At 39.7% G+C, this 27,600-nt stretch overlaps 2 protein-coding genes and 1 long non-coding RNA gene across 8 annotated transcripts; 2 read left to right on the plus strand and 1 right to left on the minus strand.

Moving 5' to 3' along the window:
• The first annotated feature begins 820 nt into the window (after positions 1-820).
• Positions 821-5,561, plus strand: MRPL19 (mitochondrial ribosomal protein L19). The gene is made up of 6 exons (XM_021529770.3): positions 821-892; positions 1,074-1,185; positions 2,771-2,889; positions 3,404-3,538; positions 4,290-4,471; positions 5,211-5,561. Exons 1-6 carry the CDS (start codon positions 835-837, stop codon positions 5,424-5,426), a joined length of 822 nt encoding a protein of 273 aa, XP_021385445.2. The 5' UTR covers positions 821-834; the 3' UTR covers positions 5,427-5,561.
• Positions 4,953-23,272, minus strand: GCFC2 (GC-rich sequence DNA-binding factor 2). 4 transcript variants are annotated; one of them, XM_077782451.2, is made up of 18 exons: positions 22,925-23,272; positions 21,715-21,822; positions 20,124-20,285; positions 19,432-19,650; positions 18,383-18,486; positions 17,393-17,508; positions 15,441-15,627; positions 14,870-14,993; positions 13,517-13,595; positions 11,887-11,999; positions 10,964-11,163; positions 10,402-10,555; positions 10,015-10,136; positions 8,483-8,559; positions 8,253-8,319; positions 7,795-7,941; positions 7,329-7,453; positions 4,953-7,006 (listed from the first exon to the last, which is right to left on the minus strand). In XM_077782451.2, exons 1-18 carry the CDS (start codon positions 23,217-23,219, stop codon positions 6,892-6,894), a joined length of 2,514 nt encoding a protein of 837 aa, XP_077638577.2. In that variant the 5' UTR covers positions 23,220-23,272; the 3' UTR covers positions 4,953-6,891. The 4 variants fall into 4 exon arrangements, with proteins under 4 accessions (XP_077638577.2, XP_021385481.3, XP_085430583.1 ...); XM_021529806.4 differs by having other exon boundaries at positions 18,407-18,486; positions 22,925-23,271; XM_085574457.1 differs by having other exon boundaries at positions 10,402-10,552; positions 22,925-23,270.
• Positions 23,273-23,312: 40 nt separating this feature from the next.
• On the plus strand, positions 23,313-27,375 carry LOC110470278 (uncharacterized). Of its 3 annotated transcripts, none has more exons than XR_014953543.1 (3): positions 23,313-23,533; positions 25,092-25,370; positions 25,934-27,375. It is a non-coding gene; the product is annotated as an uncharacterized LOC110470278 (long non-coding RNA). The 3 variants fall into 3 exon arrangements; XR_014953542.1 differs by having other exon boundaries at positions 23,315-23,520; XR_002465381.4 differs by having other exon boundaries at positions 23,315-23,483.
• The last annotated feature ends 225 nt before the right edge of the window (positions 27,376-27,600 follow it).

Raw genomic sequence — 27,600 nt, forward strand, 5'->3', positions numbered from 1 at the left:
ACTAATTTAATCCAGACTGATGGCCAAGGAAACCTGACATGGTATTAAAGATACCTCGACAGTACTTTAGTATATAGTAATTTCTAAACTAATCTTAGTGAAAAGAATTGGGACAGTGGGATATTTAAATTATGGACAGAGATAACAATGGCCTCGAAAAAAAAATTTTAGTCAAGTGTTTTTATCATGAAGACACGCAGGAGTGTGTTTCTGGAAAATACACCACCACTTTCACGTGGCAAAGTAGAATTCCTAGACTGTGGTGGATGCCTGTGATGTCCAAGGAGCCGGCGCTGTGCCGCGATCATCCCAGGGATGCGCAGGGAGCTCCAGCTCCGCAGCCCGGGCAGCCCCTGCCCCTCTCCCTGCCCCGGGGCTCGGTCCCTGCCACACCCGAAACCGCCCTGAGGGAGGAGGGGAAAGGGCCGCGTTGTTTCCTTCATCCCTGAATTACAGAACGGGCTGGGCTGGGTTGGGAGGGTCTTTAATGTCCCTTTCTGTGAGGACGCTGGACTCCAGGACGGTTTGGATGGATGGAGATGAGAGATCTCTGAAGACTGCTCTTGGAATATATGGCTTATTAGAGAGGGTTCATCCTCCCCAACACCTTCCAGCCCCTCCAACACCTCCCACTGAACCAGCCCCTTCCAACACCTTCCGGGGATGGGAAGCCCACAGTTTATCAGGGCAGTCCGTTCCAGCGCCTCGCCACCCTCCCAGCGAGGAATTCCTCCGCAGAACCCAACCCAAACCTTCCCAGCTCAGCGCCCTCCGCGCTCCGTCGCGCCGCGCTTTGTCCCCCCGCGCTCGCCGTAGGGCCGCGCCGCAGCCGCCATGGCGGCCGCCTGCGGGAGGCTGGTGCTGAGGGGCGCCGGCATCGCCCTGCCCGGCCGTGAGCACCGCCGGGCACCCCCGGGCACCCCCGAACCTCCCCCGAACCTCCCCTGGCCCACAGAGCGGGGGGGAGGAGGCTCCCGGCCTGGCGGGCGGGTGGCGGTGCCATGCCCTGCTTTGGTGGGGAGACGTTAAACATTAAATCACCGGTGTTTTAAACGCTGTTTTCTGTTTTACAGGGTGCTTTTCTTTATCGGGGTATCGAGTGAGCAGCGGTGGAAAGCCACCGAGATTCCAGCCGCCTCCGAAGCCCGTCATTATCGACAGGAAGACGCGGAAGGAGGAGAGCAGGTGAGGGTGTCCCTGAGCTGGCGGCGCCGCACCCGCGCTGCGCTCAGCCTGCTCCCTGTGAGCGCCTGAGAACAACCCAGCACAGTTTGTCAAATTCTAGCAAAGACCGTTTGTGTTGAAGTTTGTTCAAAACACCTTAAAATACTGCTTTGGGAGTTTCTGAAAGCAATGAAACATAAAAAAAATGTAGAGCATTGTAAAATTGGGGTTAATGTGGGAGATTATGTCTGTTAAAGGCATCTCTCTAGTGGGACAGGGACACAGGTCCTGTGTCTGCCTTTGCCTCGGACCTCAAGGCTGGTTGTGCATCACTGGCTGTGACATGGACCTGGTGTCTCTGGTAGTCTTCATGAGATGTCTCATCCTGGGCATTTTTGACGTCACCTCAACCCATTTCATGGAATCACAGAATGGTTTGGGTTGGGAGGGACCTAAAGATCATCTCATTCCAGCCCCCGCTGCCATGGGCAGGGACACCTCACTACACCAGCTTGCTCCAAGTCCCACTCAGCCTGTTCATGAACACTACCAGGATCGGGCCATCCACAGCCTCCTTGGGTTTTAAACCCAATTTTGCACTGCTTTAAGTGACCCAGTGGTTCAAACTGCATTGCTGTGTCTGGAAGAAGAGTGCTGCTACTGTATTGTTCATCTGCCCCCTCCAAAAACATCACTCTGAAGATCATGAGTGGTTTTGCTGTTGTTTGCTGCCTGTGGGGCTCCCTGTGGGCAGCAGCACCAGCCAGAACTTCTGCTGCCCCCACAGCCCCCATGAGGTTTCTAGGGCAGATTTGCATTTGTCCTCCTCTCTGTTGGGCACTTCTCTCCTGGCCAGATCCAGGACTTTTAAGATGCATCTGTACAACTGAATTGAGTCCACCTTCATCCATCTGCTCTGAGGGCAGGTGATCTTGCCAACCAAACCAAAGTGAACAAATCCAGATATCTGTTGGAAATGGTTCTCAGCTCAAGCTAGTCCATGTCAGGAAGTGTGCACTCAGCAGTCAGTAACTGAGGTCCAGACCATGAGGAAATTCTTTGGCATGGTTTAATTTTTTTGTGGCAAAAAAATATTTTTACCAGTCTATCTAAGTATCTGTAACTTAAAAGGACATTTATGTGGTGTGTCCTGTAGAAGCAGTTTGTAAAATTTGTGTCATAGATTCTTCCATATCTGTTATTAAAGTCAACAAATAGTAAGTGTTCTGTCATGGAGATTACAATTAAACCATGAAATATCCTGTTTCTAATCTGCAACAGCACAAATTGAACTGTCCTCTTTCATTCAGCTCCTCTAAGACCAACATGCATTACTGTTTGGGAAAATATCTGTTTAAAAGACCAACAACAACAAAAAAGCCACTTAAAATCCAAAACCAACATCAAATTCCCACAAAAATTCCTTTTAGATAACAAAAAATAATAATTTAATGAAATTTGTGACTTCATAGACTGCAGTTTGTACCTCTGAAAAGGCAACAGCTGGTAATTCTGGTAATTCTTAAGGCAAATACTTGGAATTGTCTTGTAACTTTTATGCAAATGGTTTTGTTTCATACTTCTTAAAGTGTGGCTTTTCTTACAGGTTCCTAAGCCCTGAATTTATACCTCCCAGAGGGAGAAAAGATCCTCTTAAATACTATATAGAAAGGAAGGATATGATACAGAGAAGAAAAGTGTTCAACATCCCAGAATTCTATGTCGGTCAGTGTCAGCACTAAAATTTTCCTAATTCTGGCAGTATGTGTGGGGTGTTAGAAAGTGTGGTCATGTGTAGAATAGCATAAAATATAAAGTCTCAGGTGTGTTTGATCAACTGGATGTGTTTCTGTATGTAATACTTCATATTTTAATCTCGTGTTTACATCCTGATTAATTTAAAGAGTAATTATAATGTGTTTCATATGTGAAATCCTGGCTCTTGAGCATGTTTTACCAGTACAGCAAAAGAAAAAAAATACAATAGATTAATTATATTCAATTTGGATAGGGAAGAGCAAAAAAATAAAGGTGAAGAAAATTTGCAGTTGACCTGCAATATCACATCAATCTATATTCATTCAGATCACCTTAGCAGTTTTTTTCTGGTTTTGGCAGTTTTGATGGGAAGCAAAAGTATTTTCAAAATGCACCTGCAATGCACTTTGCCTGATTCTTCCCACATTTTGGCACGTATTAACTGGGACAAGCTATTAATTTTAATCCATTTTTTTGGCAGGCAGTGTGCTCGCTGTGACAACTGCAAATCCCTATGCCAGTGACAAATCCAACCGCTTTGTTGGGATCTGCATTCAGAGGGGAGGGAAAGGGCTCGGAGCTACCTTTGTCCTTCGGAACGTCATAGAAGACCAAGGTGGGGTTTCAGCTGTGGTAATTATGCTGCAAAGGTTTAGCAAAAAATGTGCTATGTTGTAGAAATTTAGTCTGTGGGGAGGTAAACAGCAGATTGAAGTGAAAGTATGAGTCTGTCTGTTAGAGTACTGTGCAAGTTTAAAACTGTGTACGCAGAAATGCTCATGTGCTTGAAAGGCATGGGACTACACAGTAATTTTTAGACATTCTGTGATGGTTGTGCTTATGTTTGCGCCTGGGTTGTCTGTTGCCATGTAAACACCAGCCCAGTCTGAGCACTGTGTTTTCATGAACCTAGTGATGGACATGTGAACTATTTTAATAAGCAACAGATTCAAAGAGTTTTATCACAGGTTCATATTCTGGATTATGACAAAATCAGGGGCAGTGCAAATAGTGGAGTTCTGAGGGCAAATATAAAAGGGATGGGTGCCTATTCATACACACTACACCTACACTGAGATGCATAATTAACAACAATTGTAACCAAAAGGAAATAAAGTTGAAAACCCAAGCTCATCTTCCTTAAATTTGAGCCACTCAAGTCTCTTAAGCCATTCTGTCTCAAAGATTTGATTTACAAAGAAATGTGCACAGTGGATGAGTACAGCCACAAGTGCACTCAGCACTGTAGTGCTCTGAGGACTAAAACTAGTTTGCAATGATTCAGGAACCTGTAACTGAAGCAGTACTTCTTGGGTGTTAGTATTTCTCTTGAATTTGGTTCATTAACCAGGCTTTCTGTCTCTAAGGGGTTGAAATCTGTTACGATCTGTACAGTCCTCGAATCCAGGCGATCGAGGTGCTGAAGCTGGAGAAGAGGCTGGATGAGAACCTGATGTACCTGCGGGATGCCCTCCCCGAGTACAGCACTTTCGATGTCAACATGAAACCTGTGCCTCGTATGGGCCACGAGGAAATTCCTGTGAACAAGGTAGGAGCCACGTGTTTCAGAGGGAAGCACAGGGTTATTTACAACTTCCATTTATGACTGTTATCCTGGCAGGCTGGAGCAGCTCTTCACTACATCAGTTACCAGGGTGACAAAAGTAGATAAAATCAGGCAAATTGTGCCATTTCTGTAATGAAAGAATGGTGAGAATGTAAACACCTGCCATCCTCTGGAGTTAATTGTGAAGACTTGCAAAGAGGAGCAGCCTCCACATTCCTGTGTAGAGCTGTGCAGAAGGGAAAGCTTTTCTCACAGTAATGTTATTAATGTAGTTACTGATTCAGAAGTGGTTGGTGTCAGGAAACAAGGTAAGAAAGATGGAAGAGTCCCCTATGATCTGTATCTCAGGGAAGATCCAGAAAGCATCAGACCCTGCCAAAGTGTTGTGTAGAAACTTAGTATAATTCCTCCCTCCTCCTAGTGCTTTTATTTTTTTCTTAGTAAGGAGCAAAACTACAAAAGATGAGTTAGATTCAATTTATGTTTCAATTAAGGACTCCGTGCTAAATCAAGACAGAGTTAATTAAAAGGTTTTACAAGATACAATGATAACCCATAAAGCAGCAGTTACTAAACACACAGAGATTAGTCAGTTTTCTCTTACTTTCCTCCTGTTAGAGCAGCAGTTGTCACCTTTTGCTAAGATCACCATCAAAAATCTAATTCCTTAATACCTTTTATTGTTTTGGGTTTTTTATGATTTTTTAATCTTTCACTCTAGGTGCAGGTACGAATGAAACCTAAACCATGGTCAAAACGGTGGGAAAGGCCCAAATACAATATAAAAGGAATCAAGTTTGAGCTACCAGAACATAAAATGCAAGCGGCACAGAAGTGGAGCCAGCCATGGCTGGAGTTTGACATGCTGAGAGAATATGATACTTCAAAAATAGAGGAAAAGATTCGGAAAGAACTGAGTGAAGAACTTGGAAAATAATAATGGTTTTTTGCAGTCTAGAATTCCTGAGAAAATATTTTTAGTTTACTGTATGGATGATCAATTGTCAAGTTTTGTATATACATGGGCAAAGCAACAATAAAGTTAACCTTTGCAGATTTCAGCATGAACAGATTTCTTTGTCTCAAGTGTCCACTGTCCTCTCAACGCCTACAAGTCATTACAAGGAATCTTTCTTCCAGAAACAAACATCTACAGAGCTAAATTGTGATAGAACATCAATTACATTTTTGTCATAGCACAAGGCTGGTGCTAGAGACAAGCTGGGATGAGGCAAAGCAGAACAAGAGAAAAGCAATGAGATCATGAGCTTGTGGTTACTGCTGATCAGCAGTTGCATTTTTGTTGGCATTCAGAGAGGAAAAACAGCAGAAATTTATTATTAGAAAGCAATATTTGCAACATAAATCCTGAAGCTACTCTTAAGTTAATGGAGCTGGAGGGGCTTTCTTCATATAACTTAATAACATTTTGTCACATGTTAAAGAATTGAGCTGTAAGAGTCATTACCACAGTAAAATACTCTATTTTCCAAAAAAAAAAAACCCAAATTATTTTTTATCTTTTGTCTGTAATATTGATCAAACCTATTTACAATTAAAGTACTTTACAAAAATATATTTTAAATTTAAAAAAATATAAAAAGAAAGCATAAGGATTAAATCTTCAAGACTTAAATTCTATTCCCAGAAGACTTTGGAGAAATAGTCAAAAACATATGGATTCTGTGATGAATGAAACATCCCTGTTATTCTGTAACAATATTTATTGCAAATATACAAAATTACAAAACATTAGAAAAAATATTATATCCAAATAAGGATATTAAGAAGTTCTGTAGAGCTTACTGGAAAGCAAAGGGAGATTTCTAGAACTCCAATTACTAGAAAGTAACTGAAGTTGTTCTGTTCTCATCAGCACAATGTTTGTGATGAAAATCCTGGCTCCTTACCTGCACACTGACCCACCCCTGTTTCAGGGGCATCATGAATCCTTTTCACTAGGAATGGCTTAACAACCCTGCCAAAAATCACTGTGGACCACAAGTTGGAAGAGCTCAGTGACTGCTGAGTCAGAATGGTATTTAGCAATTAATTCTGAAAATCACTTGTCAAGTTGTTTACTGGCTAACAGTGATGAAGTTCACAGGCACTTTCTGTTTGCAGGATTCCTTTCAAGAAGGATACAGCAGTAAAGCACTGTCACACATTTTAGGATGCCTGAACCATTGCTTTGACAACTGCAACTTCTAAATACTCCCTAATCTAGGAGTAGATAGCAGTAAAAAACATTTTTGAAAAAACACCTCATGTATTTAACACCAAGAAAGTGATTACTACTACCTCTGAGTAGACAGGATCCACTAATTAAATTTCATATTAGAACTGGTGTAGTGTGAATACCAGGCTTGTTTCAGTAATTGTAAGCATTCCTTCAAAGGTTTCTATTTCCCAATCATTGCTTTAAGGTGTTCAAGTTTATGCTCTTCAGTGAAGTCTTCTACCATATGCAAAGCTCCAATTTTCACCAGCAGGAGAAGAACTTCTTTTGTTTCATCACTATTTAAGAATTAAAAAAAAAAAATAAAAAATATAGCAGCAGTTTTATTGACCTTTCTAAACTATAATTTTTGTTTCCTGACCTTGGCTACTCTGATCATTAACAGCACCCAACATCAACCACTTCAAACTCTCACAGTAAACGAGGACTGCTCAAGTGCTCCCTCACATTAGACTCTATCTTTTCCTTTTGATATATATATATACATGACAAGAGCATAGTTTAAAGTGTCAAATATATGGTATTAAAGGAATTAAAAAAAAAATTTAACAGAAAGTATTTGGGGAAGCACTTGAATCTCAGGACAGCCTCATCCATTACCTGTGGTTGTCCTTGTGTAGTGCACGGGCACATTGCAGCAAGTGCTGGCTGAAGTTCAGTAATTCAGGAAGAGTTGATCCACCCCTGAGATCTTGAAACCATCTTTCTGGGAGGCATGCAACCACCTGTTTAGACAGTATTTGGAAAAAGTTTAGCAAGCATTTCAACAGAACTAAGTCACATCATTTCTGACAGGAACCTTCTCACAGGTTCAGTCATTATTAGTGCTTTTTCCTTCAAATCAACACTGATTATCTCTCCAAGTAGTTACACTTAAGAACATACAGACAAGTATTTGCTCTAAAATGCTCTTATGCAGCAAGGATTTTAAAAGAAAAGATTAAAATAAAATTTTAAATGTTTAAATTTTCTTTTCTTTAAATATTCCATCTTCAGTTTTGACCCTCTTAATGGAAAACAAAAGGCTTTTAGCATACACCCTCTTCCAATGAACATTATCTTTTACCTTATTACACTTTTCGATATTATCCGGCCCTAGTGGTGTGTTTAGGATGTTCAGGAGAAGGTAACGATTCAGCAACTTGCTCAGTCCCAAATCGCGGACCTTGTCATCCTGGACAATCCCATCCCAAAGAACAACATTGGAGAGCAGCTGCAGTAATGAAGAGACAAAGAATCTGTAGAGCTGTTGGCTGTAAGTGTGCTAAAACTGTTACAAGTTTCATAGAAGACACTCTTATCACTATAAATTATTACAACTGTAATTTTTGAGCATGGTGTAAGGCTGTCTTTGTGAAGGTAAAATACCTTGAAGTTAAGTTACCTGAAAATTAACCTGCTCTGAGTCAAGGAGGAGGATAGCCAACATGAATAGCAGGAAAACTGAAATACTGTCTGGGATGTTTCCAGTGAAATGAATTTCAGAGAGGACAAACAGAACAAAACCAGCCCTATCTTCTCTACCTTAACAGCTGACCAAAACCGTCTTTCTTGAAATTTTGAACGTAGTGAGGACTTGTCTTCCACAGTGCTGGTCATGGGAAGAAAAAGTTAAAATAAAGATTATTTTTTGTTGCATTTAAAAAAAGATAAACAGACATTGATGTCTACACTATTTCATCTACATCTGTAGGGGAGAAAGGTAGAGGAACTGAAAAAAATACTAACTGAAGAGAGTCACAGGGTTAGCTTACCTTTTAGGATAGAGAGGAATAAAGACATCTTCCTCTACAGATTTCTTCATTCTTAGGACAACAGTGTTCATCAAATCCTATTAAAAAAGAATTATTAATGTGTCATTGGAAGACTTCATATTCCATCTGTAACAACCTCAAAGGTTATCTACCTCATCCAGAGGTCTGATATCTTAGAGCTAAGTGCAGCTGCCATTTGTATATAACACACATTGAAACCCTGAATAAAAAATAGGAACAGAAGACAAATCACAGCTGTAATTATCTATAGGCTTAGCCTAGAGGGTTTTGCTATATCCCTAGGTGAGGCCTTTTTTTTGCATATTATTACAGTAGGAAAACTGTACAGATTAAAACCAAACTAAGTTATACACTCCATTAAAATATGTTAAATTCTATGTAAATAGTCACCATAGCTAGGATAGTATGCATTTTTGAGCAATGTGTTTTCAGGTGCCATAGACTGCCACCTACATTTATTTTTAAGCTTATTTATTTAAGTTCTTGCTAAGATCAGTTGTATAATTTGACTTTAAGCCATGGTTTCAAAATAGCAAACTTTAGAAGGCATAAACATTTTCTTTAAAATACTTATTTTCATACTCAGGGCCCAAATATCCATCCCATTTCACCACTTAATCCACCACATTTTCACTAGACAAACATCCTGCTTTACATCAGAATAAACCCAGAATCAGGCTAAAAAGGGCTTCCTTGAGTGACCGTGTATATAAAAGTAATTATTAAAGGATTGCTAGGATTACATAGTTTTCCTCCTCACCAACTTTTGGGGATTCTCAAGTTTTAAAATTCTAGGTCTACTTTATAAATAAAAGCTTAAGGGATGCACCACTGAAGCCTTACTAGCATATAAAGTTAAGTGGGGCTATAGTGTAGCAATTTCCTTTGTTATGTTTATGGGAGAAGACCTCTCTTAGGTCTTATTGCAAAAAGTCAAAAAAATTTGAAGGACTCCCCATAAAAAAAAAATTCTCAGACATGCCGAAAGTTCTTGGCTCGGCTGCTTTATAGGCTCTTGGGCCTCTGCTAAACATCTCCATTTCACAGATAAATGCTCTCTTTATTAGAACAGTAAACCTTGAGCTTGGAAAGCTAAGCACAATTTCCATATTGTGGAATAATGTGGAATAATATCCAATTAGATAAGAGTTCCTTATCACCACGTTCTGAAGCCTGGATTTTAAATCAATATACTGCTTCAAAATTGGAAAGATAATTAAATGCATATCATTGTTATTGCAGTGAAGGAAGATTAGATCTACAAACAGATTTTGGATAGATACAGGCAGAATTTTTCTACAAACAGTAGCTAATTTCTGCCTCATCATCTTCAACAAGGAGAAAATCAAGAGAGCTGAAGTTTAACTGTTAAAACATCTTAATATTGAGTAACAAAAAAAAGTAATCAGAACCAAACAGCTTTAGGAGAATGCTCTCAGTGCCCACAGGAGCACACACAAAAGTACACAGTGGGTGAAGTTCTCCTTTCTTGGTATTATCACAGCTTTTACCTCTCTTGCTCGGTTGGACTCATTTTTGGAAAGGATTTGTTTGTCAAAGATGTTGTTGCAAAGCTGTACAAGGTTCTTTGTCTGTGAAGTAGATAAAGGATCCCACACACTCTTCACAAATGCTGAAAAAAACAGGAATTGATTTCATTCATAATATGCAAGTTACTTATCTGCCCTAGTTTCAAGCCATTACAATGTAACAGAACTAAAAAGCTCAGCCTCTCACAATAATTTTGAAGAGGCCACTTCAACCTCACTCTGTGGAACTACACAATCATTACATCTTGGAGCACTGTGATATCACCAACATTATTTGATATTATCATTTTTTATTTAAGGTTTCATTGCGTAGCTGCGGTGAACATTTTCAATACAATCTTACCATACCTGTAATTTTGGGAAGAATGGTTTTTTCAATCACTCTAGGCAAAACTTCTTCATCATGATTATCATGTCTTTTTGATTCAGATATGTTTTCTGCATCACTGAATTCTTCTATAGCTCTGAACCAGGGCATCTCTTCCAACTCTGTAAAATTCTGCTGAAAGATGATTCCTGTTAGTTGTTCAGCTGGTCAGCATTAAGAGAAAAGCTCTATCCAGTAACACCCAAATTCCCATTTAATTTCAGATCCACCCTCATCACTGAATGGGCCAAAACAGAAAAACTAGTTTTAAAGCTACAATTTAATGGGTGGTATTATTCAAGTGTTTTCAAAGAACCCAGGAGAAGAACTGTTTTTACAGGAGATATGGCAAAAGGGGCTGGAGGTAAAAGAAATTGGGGAAGTTAAGATTCCACAACATACTTCAGGTTTTGAGACAAACACAGCAGCTTCCTTAATTTCTAATGCACTGTGCTAGTTATAGAAAAAAAATCATTCTTCATATTAATACATCATACACACACACATAAAATTTTTAACAAAAATGTCAGCTGATGCACCCACCTCAAGAGGATTCCAACTTATTAACTGAACTCTGATCAATGGATTTAATAGCTTAGGCAGGCAGAAACTGATGTAAGCATCACAGTAAGAGTCAGGACACTTCTCTTTCCATTCCTGGAATTTCAACAGGATTTTTCTGATGTCACAAAAATCTGCATGTACATCTTCAAAGATTTTCCTACTATCCTCTAAAACGTTATCTATGGATAATATTTATTGGGAATAAAAAGAAACAATCACAGAACTTATTGAGGCATAAGCTGAAGAGTTTATGCATCTATAGGAGATATTTTAATGAGAATTGCATTTGTTATTTATCTTTGACACACCTGACACTGAAATGGTTTAGAAACAGCTCCCATAAAAACCCAGTTTTAGAAAAAAATGGTGTCAGAAGACCAAGGAAAGGCAAGTTTCTTCATTATCTATTTCACAGATTTATATAACCACTATGTTTCAAACTTAGTTCCAGAATGATAGAATTTCAGGCATGAAAACCCTTCTGCTGTTATAAGAAAAGCTATTATAACTTTCCCTCCTCCTCTTAATCCATTCACTCAAGAGAATTAAAACACTGTAACCAATCTTTAATTCACACTCCAGCTTGAGGAAATAAACGACTGTACAAAACATGCTGCAGCACTGCACTGAGTACCACCAGATGAGCTTTGGCATAATCTGTCAGAGCTAACCTCTAGGTTAAAAAGCCACGTATAGTGCTGCCACCACAAGTAATCTACAACCATTCATTCATTCTTCCCAAGTCATTAGTCAGAACTGCTTGAGTGCATTTGTTTCTACAGTGTGCAAATAAAAATACGGAACTCAATTGAAGCAGTCCTCTACTTTTCCTTAAAAAAATAGTAAAAGAAATACCAACAAGAGATCTTGTTCTAGGACATCACATTAGGACTGTCACCAACCTTTGTTCTTCTGGAACTCGTCCACCTCTGTGGGAGTCAACTCCTCATCACTAGACAAGCCCTCATGGTGATCTCCTTCTCCTGACTGCTCCCGCGCCTGCCGCCTGCAAGTCCTGCATTTTGGAATGAGCTCAGATGAGTTATCCTCTCCTGTGTGTGCAGGAGAAAGCTTAAAGAAAATAATTCAACTTCAAAAAATGTACTTCAAACAAATTGTCAGAACAACAGCCTAAGGAGAAGCAATGGGGGAGCAACAGTGACTACAGAACCAAAAGAACTCCCCAACGGTGGAAAAGGGAGGGGATTTGGCAACTGACATCCAAGAGCTTAGAGCAACATCTCTGATGAGCCATGCAATAACCTTCCCTTCACCTCATTACTACTGATGAGGCTACCAACTCATCCCACCTGCAACACTGAGCATCTGGTGTTGAATTGGATCCTGTCTGACAGTTTAGTGTGAGTCTACTGAGCTCTCAAGACTGTCCGGTCAGTCCTGGATTTTGTTCAACAACCTACAGGAAAAAGGTGATAGCACTCATGTGGCAGTGGGGTTCTAAAAGCTATTGCTGGGGCATCAAGAGAAACAGGCTGCAAAATCAATGGCTTGAATTTCTACCACAGGAAAATTATACATGATATGGAAGTGATGTTGCATAAATACTTTTAAACAGTTATTCACATCAATTAGCATTAAAAGTTAACTACTTTGAGAGGAAGTTCTTATTATTACACCACTTTTCCTCCAGTAAAATTTCAAGGTACTTGCTTGTCGCCCTGTTCTTTTAAAAGTTTTAAAGTTCTTTTAAAAGTTTTCTATGCCTTCTGATGTTTACATATTTCTACTGGAGTTCCCATAGACTGTTCATGTAAATAATGATTGTTTTGCATTCTTCTTTGTGGGAGGAGAGACTTGATGGACTGTTGGTTTGGCCAGTATGGTTGGAAAGGTGGCAACTTCATCCTGCAATCCATTGTCACTTTTGGAATTCTGTATATTGCAAGGTCAGAAATAAAAGTTACTTCCTTTTCTTCTTTTGCATCTTGGAGCGAGTGCGTGAGTTATTTCGTGTTGTAGTGCAACGCTACTTTTAAGACTTGAGGTACCACTGCAACTATAAAACTTTCAAAGCTCCCAATTATATAAAAAACTTGATACCAATCTCTGAACACTGTAACATCCAAAATGTAGCATTTGTCTGACCTACACTGATAGCAGACATGGAGCTAGAGGTTGATTTGCTTCACTCACCACTGCCTCTCCAGCAGAAACATTTCTACCCAATTTTGCTATTTCTACAGTAATACAGAAATAGATTTCTGTAGAAGTTAATAATATTAATTAAAATAGGAAGAAAAAAGCTCCCCTTATAGTTTTGTCTCACTTAAGACTTTTAAATTTAAAATATCCAGCTCTATTAGCATTCACGTTCAAATCAATATGAAGAGAATGATATTAACATATAGATGGCTTCCATGTCCTTCAAGTTTTGGAAAACAAATACTGAAATATCCTTAGTGTAATCTAATTTAGTAATCCTACAGGTTTACATTCATGACTGCAGGAATAACAGAAAGTCAGTGCACAACACATTTATCAGAGTTAAGTGCACCTCTGTGTAAGAGTTACCTTCGATGCTCACACATTTTCAGAATCTGTGTCTTCTCATCACCTTCCAATTTGCTTTTCATTGGTTTGTCATTCCCACCTATAAGACAGAAACAGCCAAAAATAAAGTGGTATGTTTTTAAAGTTCCTGTTTTATTTTCAAACAGGAAACAAAGAATCTCCTTCTATTGCTTTGTTAGGGTTTGTTGTTTTGTTTTTTTTAATTTGGAAATAGCCAACAAAAGAACAAACCTATTCAAAACTCTTACAGTATCCAGAGTAAGTCAGAGTAAATTCCTTGTAGCACTAATGACTGGCTGATGCACAAAACATGCCAAAGAGAAAGGGTGTACTACTACTGAAGTACATGTAAGAAAAAACAGCCTTTTGACTATATTAAATATAATTAGGAACATAAAAAATAATGCTATGTGCTGCTAAACATGTAAGTGCAGACTCATTTGTAATGAGCTGGAGGTAAAATAATTTAATAGCAACTCCTGCTACAGCATTACCCTTTTCTCCTTACCTGTTGTCAGTTTGCCACCCCATTTTTCAAAACCATCCAGGCTGTTATTTTCTCTCATCAGTAGTTTATCTCCTCAAATGAGAAGACTGAACCCATATGATTTAGTATTTACCAGGATCCAGTGCATCTGCCCTCCATCTGTTCCCAGCAGCTCCAAGCATATTGCTCTCAGCTTTGCCTGAACAGTTTTAAAGGGTTTGGTTTTGGAGATCTGGTTTGTTTGGGCTTTTTAAATAGCAGCAGCTAGAGATTCACACAGCACAGAAACAATACCTTGGTGAATAAAGAAAATACAAGCTGAGAAAACTGTACTTATTTTTCATACAGTGACTGAAACACAGCTTTCTTTTAGATAAAACCCTTACACAGTGTAGCTTCTCTCTTCATGCTCTGTAACATGGGTGTCATCTCCTGGTTTGAAATCTCCAATCCGGGCACACACATAGCCTTACAGACACCCTCAGGTAAGTGTGATATTGCAAATTACACACTCAGCTTTTTCAGATATTCACAGAATTCAATAATAAGCAAGCTTTCTGCAACTTGAGACCTACTGGAAAACTGACTCCCATTTTTCTTTTTAAATATTGATGGGAAAATGAACAGTTAAAAATTGACAAGGTACTTGGTCATGACATATTCAGATAAATTAAACCAGAGAAAAACAGTATTATAAGCATTACTCAGCTAAGAATTTCAAATTAGGTGCAGTAGAACACACCTACTGACAATGGGAAGGGGAAAGGAGATCAAAAGTGAAAATTAAAATCTTAACCCAAAAATGAACTGTATTTCTGCTCAAAGACAAGTTATTTTCTCACTGAAAATTTGAACTTTGTACTGACTTGTCACATGCTGAATATAAGCAGATTCATTTTTCAGCTCCTCTTGCCTTCGCTTCGATACTCTCACGGCTCGTTGCTGAAGAAGGGCATGCACAGCCCATTCCAGTTCATTTATGTCCTTCAGCTGCAATACAGCAAACACTAATCAGGCTTTCAATTGATTTAAATCTCACAAGAATGAGCAAAAATTAATTTCCATGGGTTTTTTGTACAGCTGTAAAATTAGAAGTGTCATAGGTTGACAAGTTCCTGGTCATGGGAGTTCTTCAGGCTGGAAACACAAACGTGTTACATATCAAGGACTAAGACTTCATACAAAAGGGCTCACCACTGGTGTCCCTTGTTTTATTGCAGCTTGCTTTTGAGGCACTAGCTTTTGAAGAAAATGTATTCACTAAGTAACATTTCTTCTCTTTAGAGTTACCTGAAGAAATTCAAAACTGCACAGGGACACTAAATTAAAATTAAATATGATTCTGATAGAACTGATTTTTAACTGGGTGGTATCTCTCATTTTTCACTGACAGAATACACCTTTATCATCTTTTAAAAAATTGGAAAATATACATACCTTTTCATTCAAACAGTTTATCAAGTTTTCTACATATGTTTTCATGGTCCTGTAGAATTTGTAATTCAGAGCTGCATCTGAAGACTTCTCCAACTCCTGGACAGACATCTTTGAGCTCTCAATATCCTCCATATATTTTTCATACTCTCTCTGGTGGGCACGGTGCACATCCTGTAAGGATGTTATCCTAAAAGAAAAAAACCCAGACAATCAGAACTATAGCAAACTTAACAGCTGATGCATTCCAAAACATTTTTCCCATTATAATCACATACAAAATCTTTGCCTGTGCTAATAATAGCACTTGCATTTGACCTGAGCAGCACTGAAAGATTTACCCATGCCAACATTTACAGAAGCACAAACATCATGCTTTGGCAACCCAAATGTCATTTAAGTGGCACCACAGATATTTTACCTGAACTCCTCAATACACCACACTTTCCAAAAACATAAAAGCCAAAATTACACAGTACCCCATTATTAAATAGATTCTACCCAATGTAATCTGGTAAGAACTACAGCTCACAGCAGCATGTCCATACCAGTTAATAAGTTGCATGGACAGAAGTACCTGTAAGCATTCAGAATGTGCTCACTATTAAATACAAACCAACTGACAATTCTTATTATTGTGTGATAAACATACAATATATATGTCTACAGCTGTCTCTACTAGACAGGTAGCACACAAACATTTACATATATTACAGCTCTGCTCCCTCTCTTTTTTTACCCCTTCCCTCCTTGTATATCCCTATGTGTTTACTCAGTTTGAGCAGGTCTAGAACAGAATCAAGGCACAGACCACAATTTAGCTCATCTCCCTGAACTGAACAATTCCCAAAGAAAATAGCTGAATTAAGCTATTGTGTTCTACTGTGCTACAAATTAAAAAGAAAAAATATTAATCTATTTCAGCACTTAATATATTTAAAACATCTACAAACAAAACAGGTTTTGTTTTGTTTGTACACCAAACTGGTTCCCCCTCCCCTTCTTGCTGTTTTCCAGGCAAGTTTCCCACTCTTGACACTGAATTCTTATGTTTTCTTATTTGATTCTATTCATAAATTCCTGCTCAGTTAACTCAATTCCCTTCAGGTGACTAAAGCTAAGAAAGCATACAATTCCACAAAAATATTTAGTCCAACTTTGTTTCACTTCTCTAAATAAACGTGGCAGGGATTGTCTGTACAAAGCAAAGATTACACTGAGAGAGCCTGGTGAAAGTTCACAGCAGAATTTATGTTTCACTTGTATTAAGTTACTTGTCTAAACTTATCTGAACAGCTGCTTCCCAGTGCTGGGAGGGATGACAGAGGATGGCTTACCTTGAGATGCCTGACCCCAGCTGTCCTTCCCACACACCCTCTAGGAGGTTCCCATGTCCAACCCAGGACACTTCAGCTGCCCACACACAGCAGCTGAGCTCTCAAGAGAAGTCACAGCCTGGCACACAACTAAAGAAAAAGATCCAGGCACGTTCTGAACAGGCTGTAGAAAACTTAGGTTGCTTTAGGAAATACTGGGCTATTTTTACAGCTGGTATAAGAACTACCATTGGAGGATTGTGTTGGGGAAGATGAAACAGGAAAGCCTTATAAATATGATTGGATTGAGAGTGCCAGCTCCACCTGCCCCCAGTGAAGTCCTGCTTTCTGGGTAAACGTAACATCAAGAACTGCCAGTAACCATAAAAAGCTGCTGCCAAATAAGTGAATTTACTTTCTAGAGTTCAAGTTGACAGACACATTCCTAAAAAGTCCAAATGCTCCCCTGAAATAAAGCATTGCCACATAAAGCAAAAAACCTGTAGTACTCCATTAGACATCATTACACTTGAAAACAACCCAAAAAAAAACTCAACACTCTGGAAAAAACAGTAACACTTCAGAGCTGTTGTCTCATTCTGTGACAAAAACTCAGACAACTCATAGTTAAGGTGTTACCTTTCAGTCAATCTCTTCTTCACAATTTCCAAATTCACAGGTGGTAGAGAAACAGAGGTATCAAACTTGGGTTTGGTTGGTTGGTATTTATGCACAGAAGCATCATCACAAATTTCCTACAAGAATTGTCAATTTTTAATACACCATTTACACAGTTTCTCTCTTTGCAACTCTACAGATCAACAAAACATTACCTGAATACTAGACATCTGATACAAAAATACATATTTCAGTCACAAAAAAATCTAGACAAAACCCAATCAATTCAAACATTAAATCCATAAATAACAAGGTCTACAGCTATAAATTGCTGCTGTTTCCTGAAGAGTAGAATTAACTTTTCCATAAGCAGTGGAATATGAGGACCTAACATCATACTGGATTTGAACACAAGTCTCAGAAAGATGTAACTTTCTCTTTTTCCTCTACTCCCCAAATTGGAAAAAATTCTACAACTGTCAATTCCAACTTCAATAAAGAGCTGGTTATTCAGATACTCCTAAGTCTGACCCAGAGTAAGTGATCCAAGCCAGAACCAAAATGTCCAGCACTTATCAGAATATAGCTTATTTTTACCAATTACTTACTGAGGAAAAGACAGCATTCTGCTGAACTGTGAAGAGAGCTCTCAGATTGCCACTCAACAGAAATTTAGCAAAATTAAAGAATAATTTTTGTTTTGCAACTTTGCAACATTTGTATCATTTGCATACTCTTCCTTTCAAGATCCCTTGCATGGCAGCAAAAAAATCAGAGTTCAGCACCTTGTGATTTCTTATAACAACAGGACCTGCCTTTGGGGCTGACATCATCACACTCCTCAACAGCCAGAGATTACAGATTTTTGTTATCATCTTCCCATATTTCTAATCATCTTTCCCTGAAGAATCAAGGAATAACCTCCTAAAATCTTCCCTAATGAGAGGGTAGAACAGAGATACAACAGTACTCCAAACAAGCTGTCTTGCTTATAAGCATAAAGTAACTTACAATGGTTAGGAAAGCATATGTCACCTGAGAGAGTTTAACAGCTTTCTTTATTTGCTGTTCTTCCCACTTGGCTTCATCATCACTTGATGCATCACCCAGAGACACTGGAAGTTAAAACAACCATTATTAGATCTAACTACACCCTTTATTTTTTCCCCTCCATCTAAAGCAACAATGGGTCTCCCAGCCAATACTGAGAAGTGATACAAACAAAAAACAGCAGATGAAAAACTTGCAGATGGAGGACTGCAAAACTGAAAGGCAAGGAAATCTTGGAAAAGGCTACTGGGATTTGTAGGATCCACACTAACATTAATTTCCCCAACTGTTTCTCAAACAACTACTACTGCAGTAAGAGGCACACAAACATCTTGGTTTTATGTCTCAAAGCGAAGTTTACATGCATGATACATGTAAACAAGAGTATAAGTATAGACTATGACATTACACCCAACAAACCCTTGAGTAGTCCAGAACATACACTCAACTACAGATACAAAAACATCTCATTAGCATTAATTTGAATGGCAGATTCTGCTCATAGTTATGCATTCCTTATAGCCCTTATTCAAATACTAAAGTAAACCTGTGCTTCATAAACAACATTATAAGCAGCTTCAAGGGAATAAAAACAATGGAAAAGCCAGTTATGTTTTGCATGTAGTAGGTTGTTTATTTCTGCTGGTTTGTTTGTTTTTCATTTTTTGAATTTATAATGTCAGTGCAGGAAGATCACTTAGTAGACCAGACCAGAAGCAGGAGGCAAGACTTACAGTAACTTTATTCACTGTAAATGTGCCTTTTACAAGGCCTTTTTTTTTTCTCCAGTCAACAAGGCCAAAAATAATTTTGCGAACATTTCTCAAAGTATCCTGCACCACCACAAGTGAGACCTTAACCAGTTTTATGACCCATAAAAGCACCTCAAGCACCAACTGTACAGCCTTTTTCCAAGAGCCCTGAGGAGCAAAGCCTCACTCCTTACTGGACAAGTATCACATGCTCCAGGGACTAAAACAAAACCTCAGGGAGAAACACCACAAACTCACCCATGTCTTCAGTCATCCTCTGCCTAGGAGTTCTCATTTTAGGAGCAAAATCGAGATGCTTTGTTTCAGACTCATCTTCACTCTCCAAATCACTGCTTCCTCTTCTCTGAGGGACCTGAGAACTGTTTGAAACATCCAGGGCAAGATAATCAGCCTCTGTCCTGGCTAAGTGACGCTTCCTCCGAGCAGCCTCAACATGAGCTGCACTGGGGATATTGCCTGCATCAAAGAAAGAGAAAACCTAAGGAAAAGACTAAAAGCAACACTCTATATCTAATGCAAATCATCCCCACTGTTCAGCCTCACTGTACTATGGATACAGAACACAAGATGGTTTTCTACAATGGTTGCCACGTAGAATATAAGGAGATGAAAAAGTGGCTCTCAGCCTCAAAGTGAGGTTTTATTTTCACCTCATGAAGGGAACTGCGCATCACTAAAGAGCAATTTCTGCTGCCTTTCTTCTATAACCAGGGCTTGTAATTTCTGCACCATTCCCAAAATTAGCACAGAAAGACAACAAATGTTTGCAACTAAAAATGAGGGGGAACCACTATTCTTACAAAAGGGTAGCCCTGACTTAGGATAAACAGATACCCATACCTTAGCTATGGAACTCGTCTTACCTAACTTGTCATGTACTTTAAACACAAAATTATCTAAAATAGCTTTAAAAAAGCCAGGGAACTAACCTGGTGGTAAATCCTTCTTCCTCTGTGGAGAGCTGGATTCATTTTCAGAGTCTGAGCTGTTGTAATCCTCATTCAGTGAAGAATAAGTTTCATCCTCATTGTCCTCATCCTGTTCATGAGTATCTTTGGTGTTGCCAACTCCAGGCTCCAACTGACAGATTTCTTCATTATAGGGGAAAAAAAGTATGATCCATTATTTCAGCTGCTGGAATATGATGTGCCATAACTGGTTACCAGAAATTATTTATACCTTGCTGCAGCAAAGACCAGTCACTTGTCTAATTCCAGCTGTTCTCATCAAAACATGTCAAATTGTAACATTCCAAGACAGTCATTTACAAGACAATTCTTGTATTGAATAAAAGCATCTTTGGTGATGCTTCCCATAGAAAGACTGTAAGTCCTTCTGAGACACAGAGTGTATTTACATGTACAAAAGCAATGAGATCAGCTCTCAGATAACAACTAATAATATTCTGATTGTTCACAGCATATTTGGATTCTTGACTTGAAAAACTGCATTTAGAAAGCACTTTTTAAAAAGTATTAACAATAAGGGTGCTCCTAAACTATAAACATTTATATCTATCTTGTCTCCAGTTATTATCAAATCCTTTAAAAGTATTGATTTCTCTTCATCTGCCACTACAGTTTCAGCAAATCATAAGATTACAATAGAATGTACCACCTTCTATAAGAATATGATACACTTTTATAAGAAGTTGCTAAGAAAATTTACTATCTCAGCTGAATCACAACCTCAAAGGGAATTCTTGCCCAATCTCAATCTAATTTACTTTTATCTAACAGTATCAAATACGGTTTATCTGTGAATTGACGGAGGTGTCAAAAGGGGAATACATAAAGAGAACTTTTAGATTAATTTCTTTCTAAAACACACAAACTCCAAATATTCCAATAGGAAACTTACCACAGAATGGTTTGGGTTGGAAGGCACCTTAAAGATCTAGTTCCAATTCACCTGCCATGGGCAGGGACATCTTCCACTAGCCTAGGTGCTCACAGTCTCACCCAACCTGGCCTTGAAAATTTCCAGGGATGGGGAGTCCAAAGCCTCTCTGGGCAATTGACTGTATTTAAATGAAAGTAGGGATACTATCAGAATAATTAATGCTATTGACTGCATTCAACTAAAACATTTAAATGCTGTAAGACCACAGAATGTTTGCATTAAGTTTCATTAGACAAAATGCTACTAAGCTCACATTTTCCCTCAATGCCAATACTCAGATAAACTGCAATCTGACAGCAATAAGCAGTGGACACCTGGCCCATAGTTTGAAACATATGATGCTGAGGTACAAACTTAGCAAAACTTTGCTAACTTTGATGTAGTACATGGTTCTGCATAATCAGGTTTTCTCAAGAACAGCCTCCAAGTTCTGATAATCTTTTACCAAGGTCAAACTAAAAATTATTTCAGCACAAATACATTACAATTATAAACCTGTAAACCAACATTGTAAATATAATTCTGGATTCAATTAACAAGCAAAAAACATCTAACAGCAGTATTTTTACATCACTCTTCACATATTTCATAAAATACTTAACTAAAAGAAGTACTTACTTTTGCTTTCTTCAGCTTCTGTCTGTGCAGGCAGTAAGCTTTCCTTCTTTTTAATTCTAAAGGTTACTTTGTTGAAGGATGGCTTTTTAACTTTAAAAAACTCTTCACCTACCAGATAAAACAAAGTGATTCTGAGTAACATTAATAAAACCAACAATATACACACATATATATGTATGTACTGCATACAAAAGTGCATGTAAACTCTATGTGTGTGCACAGCCTAAGTTCTGAATCACAGAATCAATTAGGTTGGAAAGGACCTCTGAGATCAAGTCCAACCTATGACCAAACACCAACATGTCAAGACCACAGCAGTAAGGGCTACGTTCAGTCTTTCAGTTCTGGCTGGATTAATTCTAAATATTACAGCAGCTTCATCACTCATGATCGACCAGCTGGTAAAAATTCCAGGTCAGCCTCCTGTACACAGCATCACTGCACTGCTGAAATGCAGGGTCTCTCTGCAGCTTGTCCCCACCAAGGTGGCTGTCTTCTCATCAACCACAACAGTAACAGCCCAGAAGTGTCAATCAAACACTTAAGTTTCATTATTTAATCTTGCTCATCATGGAACTACACAGTACTGGCTTTCTCCAGTTGTAAGATTCCAGATGATTTCCAGCTGAAACAATGTGGACATAAGTAATTATCAAAGTACTTTTCACAGAATCACGGAATTGTTAGGGTTGAAAGAGACCTCTGGAGAGCACCTTGGCAAACCCCCGTGCCAGGGCAGGGTCAGCTGGAACAGGGGAGACAGGAATGTGTCCAGGAGGGTTCGGAATGTCTCCAGAGAGGGAGGCTGCCGGCCCTCCCTCGGCAGCTGTTCCAGTGCTCTGCCACCCTTGATGTAAATAAGGTCTTCCTCATGTTGAGGTGGAACTTATTGTGTTTTAGTTTATGGCCATTGCTCCTCATCCTATTGCTGGGCATCACTGAAGTGAGTCCAGCACCATTCTCTTGGCACCCGCGTTCGAGATATCCAGATGGACTGACAAGACCCGCTGTCTTCAGCAGACTAACCAGGCCTAGCCCGTCCTTTAGCGCGGGTTCATGGTGCGAACGCTCCCAGGAGCCCTTCCCCTGACACGAGAGGCAGCAGGGGCTCGCTGAGGGGGCAGCCAAGGCAGAGCCCCGGGAGACACACACACACACACACACACACACACACACACACACACACACACACACACAGGACCCTCCTCACCTTCCCGCTCCTCCTCGCCGCCGAAGCTCAGCAGCTCCTGCCCGGCCCGGCGCTGCCCCGGGCCCGCGCCCGCCCCGGCTCTGCGGGCCGGCTCCCCGGCGGGCAGCGGCCCCTCCGCGCCGGGACCGGCCCCGCCCGCCGCGGGCTCCGCTCCCCGCTCCGAGGGCGAGCTGGCGCCGGAGTCCGGGGACGGGGCTGCGGCCGGCTCCGCCCGCGGCTCGGGCTCGCCCTCGCTGCTGCCGCTGGAGGCTGCGCGCCGCCGGCCGCGGAAGTTGCGCGGGGGCCGGCGGAACATCGCTGCCGGGAATGGCCCCCGGGAATTGCGGAATCGCTCCGGGAATCGCTCCGGGAATCCCTCCCCGAATCGCCGCGATCCCGCCGCGCGTCCCGGCGCGCACGCGCCGCGACCCCGGCGCGCCCCGCCCGCGGTGGGCGGGACGGAGGGATGGAGCGCGAGAAGGGGACGGTGAAAAAACGTAAAAGGCGTTTTTTGGTGACTCACGGATGCCTAAAAATGTAACTAGCCGTCAGCCTCGCAGTGTAGGGGCTGCTGTGCTGGGTGGGTGCTCCCCCTCCTCCACAGTACCATAGAAAACGTATGGAGTTCCGGTATTATAAAATATAATTTATAAATAATGTATCATTATATGATATTTTAATATGCGTAAATTATATGTAAGTTATTTGGCGATAATTACTAATGCATATTTATAAACTTTTGTGATTGCTACGTATTATGTAAATGAATAGTAAATTGAAATGTAATTGCTAATGCCTAGCTACACAAATAAACTATCTATTTTAGAATTAGTAGTAACATACACTAAAAACAAATAAATACGCTTTTTAAGGCCAGGTTGGAGGCAGTTCTGAGCAACCTGACTAGTGGAAGGTGTCCCTGCCCATGGAATTAGATGATCTTTAAGGTACTTTCCAAGACAAGCCTTTCTGATTCTATTATTATTGTAAATGCGAAACTGATTCTGTAGCTCGTTGTCAAAAAGTAATCACACTTTTTTTTTCCCTTTCCTCAGGCTGAGCTCACAGAAGGAGCTAGGCAGGTGGCAGTGCTGGGGGAAGGGGAGGGGAACATATGGCTGGGAACAGAAGGAAGGTGGGAATGTGACAACTGATGACAAATTGGTTTGTTTGGAAAGGAGTTGCACTGTAGCTTGTACCAGCCTTTGATTTCTGCCGTGCTGACTTGAGCTGTGTGTGGTTTGCTCTGTGGAAAGAAAGTGCATCCCACTCCAAATGAAAACATGAAACCAGGCAGAGCAAGTCCTTCAAGTAAGCTTTTGTGTCCCAAGAGAAGTATCCAAGAATAGCAAATGTCTGAAATGTTCTTGCTCAAATTACTCCACCTTTCTGTTCTTCATCTCTAAGATGAAGATGCTAATATTAACTTGCCTCAGGAATCTTGTGAAGAAAAAGCTGTATTTGTGAAGCACCAGTTACAGTAAGAATAACATAAAAACCCAAGATCAGCTAAAATATATTTTTATTCAGCACTGCTTCTGAATGATTATTAAATAAAACCCAAGGCTACTTAGTGAATAAGGATGATAATAAAAACTTTAATAATTCAGGAAGCACAATTCACCTTGCAGCATTATTTATTTTCTACACTCTAAAATGGTCGGGGTCTGGTGGATAAATAAAGTACTTATGCAAATGCTGAAATTAAACCTGTCCATGGATGTGTGTTTAAATTGACTTATTGCAGGCTATGATTCAAAACTGCCTTATTGCTGTGGAATTGATATGGACTTTCCCTGGGTAGTTTCTCTGACTGAAGAATAAAGTCAAGAATAGTCTGGGGATGCACAGGTGTATTGAGTTGTTCCATTGTGACCTGGGCAAAGCAAAGTTTGCAGATGTGGATTTACCTGGAATAATGCCCATAAGATCCATGTTTCTCATTTACCACTCCAGCACTAATGAAGGCTTCATCAAGCCAAGCAAAGATGGGAGTTTTACCAGGAACCTTTAACATCTTTAAAATAATGACAGGGCTTCTTTCCTTTGTTGTGTCTCTCTATTAAAGTTTATTTTTCATCTGATTTTAAATCCTGTCAGTCTAGTGAGCACTACTCAGGTAGGACTGAGGACCTCAGCATGGCAGAAACAGGGAACACAACCCTTGTACTCTTTGTCTTTCCTGCAGGTTGAAACTGCCATGCTTGCAGTTGTCCTTCCAGTTAATATGCTCACTAAGTGCCAAAATATTGATCTGGGCAGTGGCATCCAATCCATGATGATCCCAGTTCAGAAGAGGAAAATCAAATTCAGCCTCAGCAACGCAGCACAGTATTTCTTGGAAGGACTGTCAATGCCAAGTGCCAATGGATTTATCTTCTTGGGCAGTAAAAACCCTTTTCCTGACACAGGACAAAAGGATAATTTTGCCTTTTGCATGAAGGTTAAAGTTAACAGACTTTAACAGGTGAGGATTTATTGGTCACTAATATTAGAATCATTTGTTCTTAAGTGTTTTAGTGACTATGTAACCAAAATTCCTCTGGCAAATGAATTTTCAGAAAGACACAGAGTAGATCAGTGAAGTAGACCAGCAAATTGTTATAGATTTCTCTTTCCAAAGCAAGAAGCAGGATAAAAGCAAAACAAACCTTGCATGAAAATTCAAGTGAAGCATTAATAGCTGATAGTATGATCTCTTTTCACACTCCATTGATTTCGGCTCTGGCTTGAACCCTGTTAAACTTTAATGTCAATGTAAGTTACAAAGTTACTTGCTCTGACAGACTTACCTCTCGTCAAAAACAATTTTCAACCGCAAAAAAAAAACCAAAAAAAAAACCAAAAAAAAAAAAAAAAAAAACCAAACAAAAAAAAAAACCAAAACAAAACAAAAAAAAAAAAAAAAAACCACCAAAACCTAAGAGGTCAACTCTGTTTTGGGGGAAAGACTGCAAAATTAGATCCAACCCCCTAAATGCAGCAACTTTGTCACTGATTTGAGGTACAGTACAATCATATTTCTTGCAGCTGGTGGAAGAATTTGCCTTTGCTTCCGTTTTTCATGGAAAAGTCCAGCAGGATGTCAGGCAGATGGGGGCAGCAGCACCTCGAACACTCAGCGTTACACCAGGCAAGCAAGAGCTAGTCAGGGCAAACTTCTGTGTTCCATCAACACAGAGCTTTTGTGTAGACTTCCATAAACCAGCTTAAAACTACAGTTATCTCTTTGCCCTTTCAACTAATCCCTGTTTTTATTAATTACGTTATTAATCATAAACTCACTTTACTGTTTGACACTGTTTTGCCTATCTTTATCATAGTATGTACTTGTTTTATAGCATGCCTGCATCTTTTCAGAAATCCACAAATCTGAAAAAACTTCCTTTTTGCAGCAACTCATGAAACATTCTGAAATCTGTGAAGATTTATTTCGAATTTTCCACAATATTTATGTTATTCATCCCTTAAAAGCAACATGTAATTCCAGAGAACCTCACAAAACTGGTACACAAGAAGTACACTACTCAAAAGTAGTACTGGTCCTCAGAACCCAACAGTATGTATGAAATAACAGGGTTTTAGCTCCTAAAAGTGAAAGATTTATGGAAAAAAAAAAAAATTGTAGCTAATGCAGTAGGGATCCCAGCCTATTGGGATCAGAGTAGCTTCTTGGCTTGCATCAAAATTTGAGCGTGGAGAAAAAAATGTGTCTGAAATGAACCTGCAACTCTGTCTTACCAAAATATTATTTACTAGTTGTGGCATAAGGATTGTAAAATTGCAACAAATAACCTTGCTTAACCCCATTACTCTGGTATTGTCAGCACTTGGCACTTGTGAAATTCCTGTGTGCTTGAGCATTTCTGCCTGCTTGCACTGCAGCTAGGGATAGCAAGTAAAACCCTTGTGTCTGCTCAGCAGTTGGCAAAGTTTTATTTGCCATAATTCAGTCTGCATGAGTCAGCACTGCCTCCCTTCACAGCATAGTCTGGCCTGACTGGAAAGTTGCTTTCTCTATGGTTACATAGATGTTCTGTAAATCTCAAAATAATTTCAGTGCGGTAGGCAAAGAAGCCTTTGCCACACTGAACAAATACAGTCCAGCTCCCCATCCACTACTAAATAATATCAGTGCTTGGCAGGGAACAAAGTTGGGACATAAATATTTTAATTCATACAGCTATGAAGTAATAGAAAATCCTGCAAAATGAATACAGTAGCCATTTGTTATTTTAAAACCTGTGTGGACTTCTGGTTTAGAAACCAAACCAACACCTCTAGAAGTTCTATTTTTGATGCAGTGTGTGCTTTGTGCCTTCTACGCCTTTTTGATAAATTGCTACTCAGAATCGATATCAGAAATGCATCTTGTTCTTTTAGGTGTGGAAAGCAAATATCAACCTGTCCTTTTGTTTATCCTGTTCTGTTTTATGCCTCCATTTTTAAATAAAGATGTGGGTTAAAAGACAGTATCTAACGTTTATTCAAAAAGAGGAAAGAGATTGGCACTGCTCTAAATATAAAACCTCCAACAGCACTGAGTGAGGGCTCATTGCTTCTGTGTTCACTGGAGAGAAAAAAGAGGAGGTGGAAAAGAAAATGTAGCATGAATAATAGAGTTGAATCTAATAAAGGGGTCAGAGGTGTCACTCATCAGGTAGGTGTGGCTGTTCCTAAGTAGTTCTTTATGGCTG

Source organism: Lonchura striata, chromosome 3 (assembly GCF_050655825.1).
Source record: "Lonchura striata isolate lonStrDom1 chromosome 3, ASM5065582v1, whole genome shotgun sequence".
Classification (NCBI taxonomy): Eukaryota; Metazoa; Chordata; class Aves; order Passeriformes; family Estrildidae; genus Lonchura; species Lonchura striata.

Bases quoted from the DNA above. Each gene is read 5' to 3' on its own strand.
- MRPL19 (XM_021529770.3), top strand. From the start codon at position 835: ATGGCGGCCGCCTGCGGGAGGCTGGTGCTGAGGGGCGCCGGCATCGCC. The intron at 3,539-4,289 runs GTGGGGTTTCAG...TCTGTCTCTAAG, and splicing joins GAACGTCATAGAAGACCAAG to GGGTTGAAATCTGTTACGAT. The intron at 4,472-5,210 runs GTAGGAGCCACG...CTTTCACTCTAG, and splicing joins AGGAAATTCCTGTGAACAAG to GTGCAGGTACGAATGAAACC.
- GCFC2 (XM_077782451.2), bottom strand. From the start codon at position 23,219: ATGTTCCGCCGGCCCCCGCGCAACTTCCGCGGCCGGCGGCGCGCAGCC. The intron at 8,560-10,014 runs GTAAAAGCTGTG...CTTTTTTAATAG, and splicing joins AGTCCAACCGAGCAAGAGAG to GATTTGATGAACACTGTTGT. The intron at 7,007-7,328 runs GTAATGGATGAG...ATTCTTAAATAG, and splicing joins CTACACAAGGACAACCACAG to TGATGAAACAAAAGAAGTTC.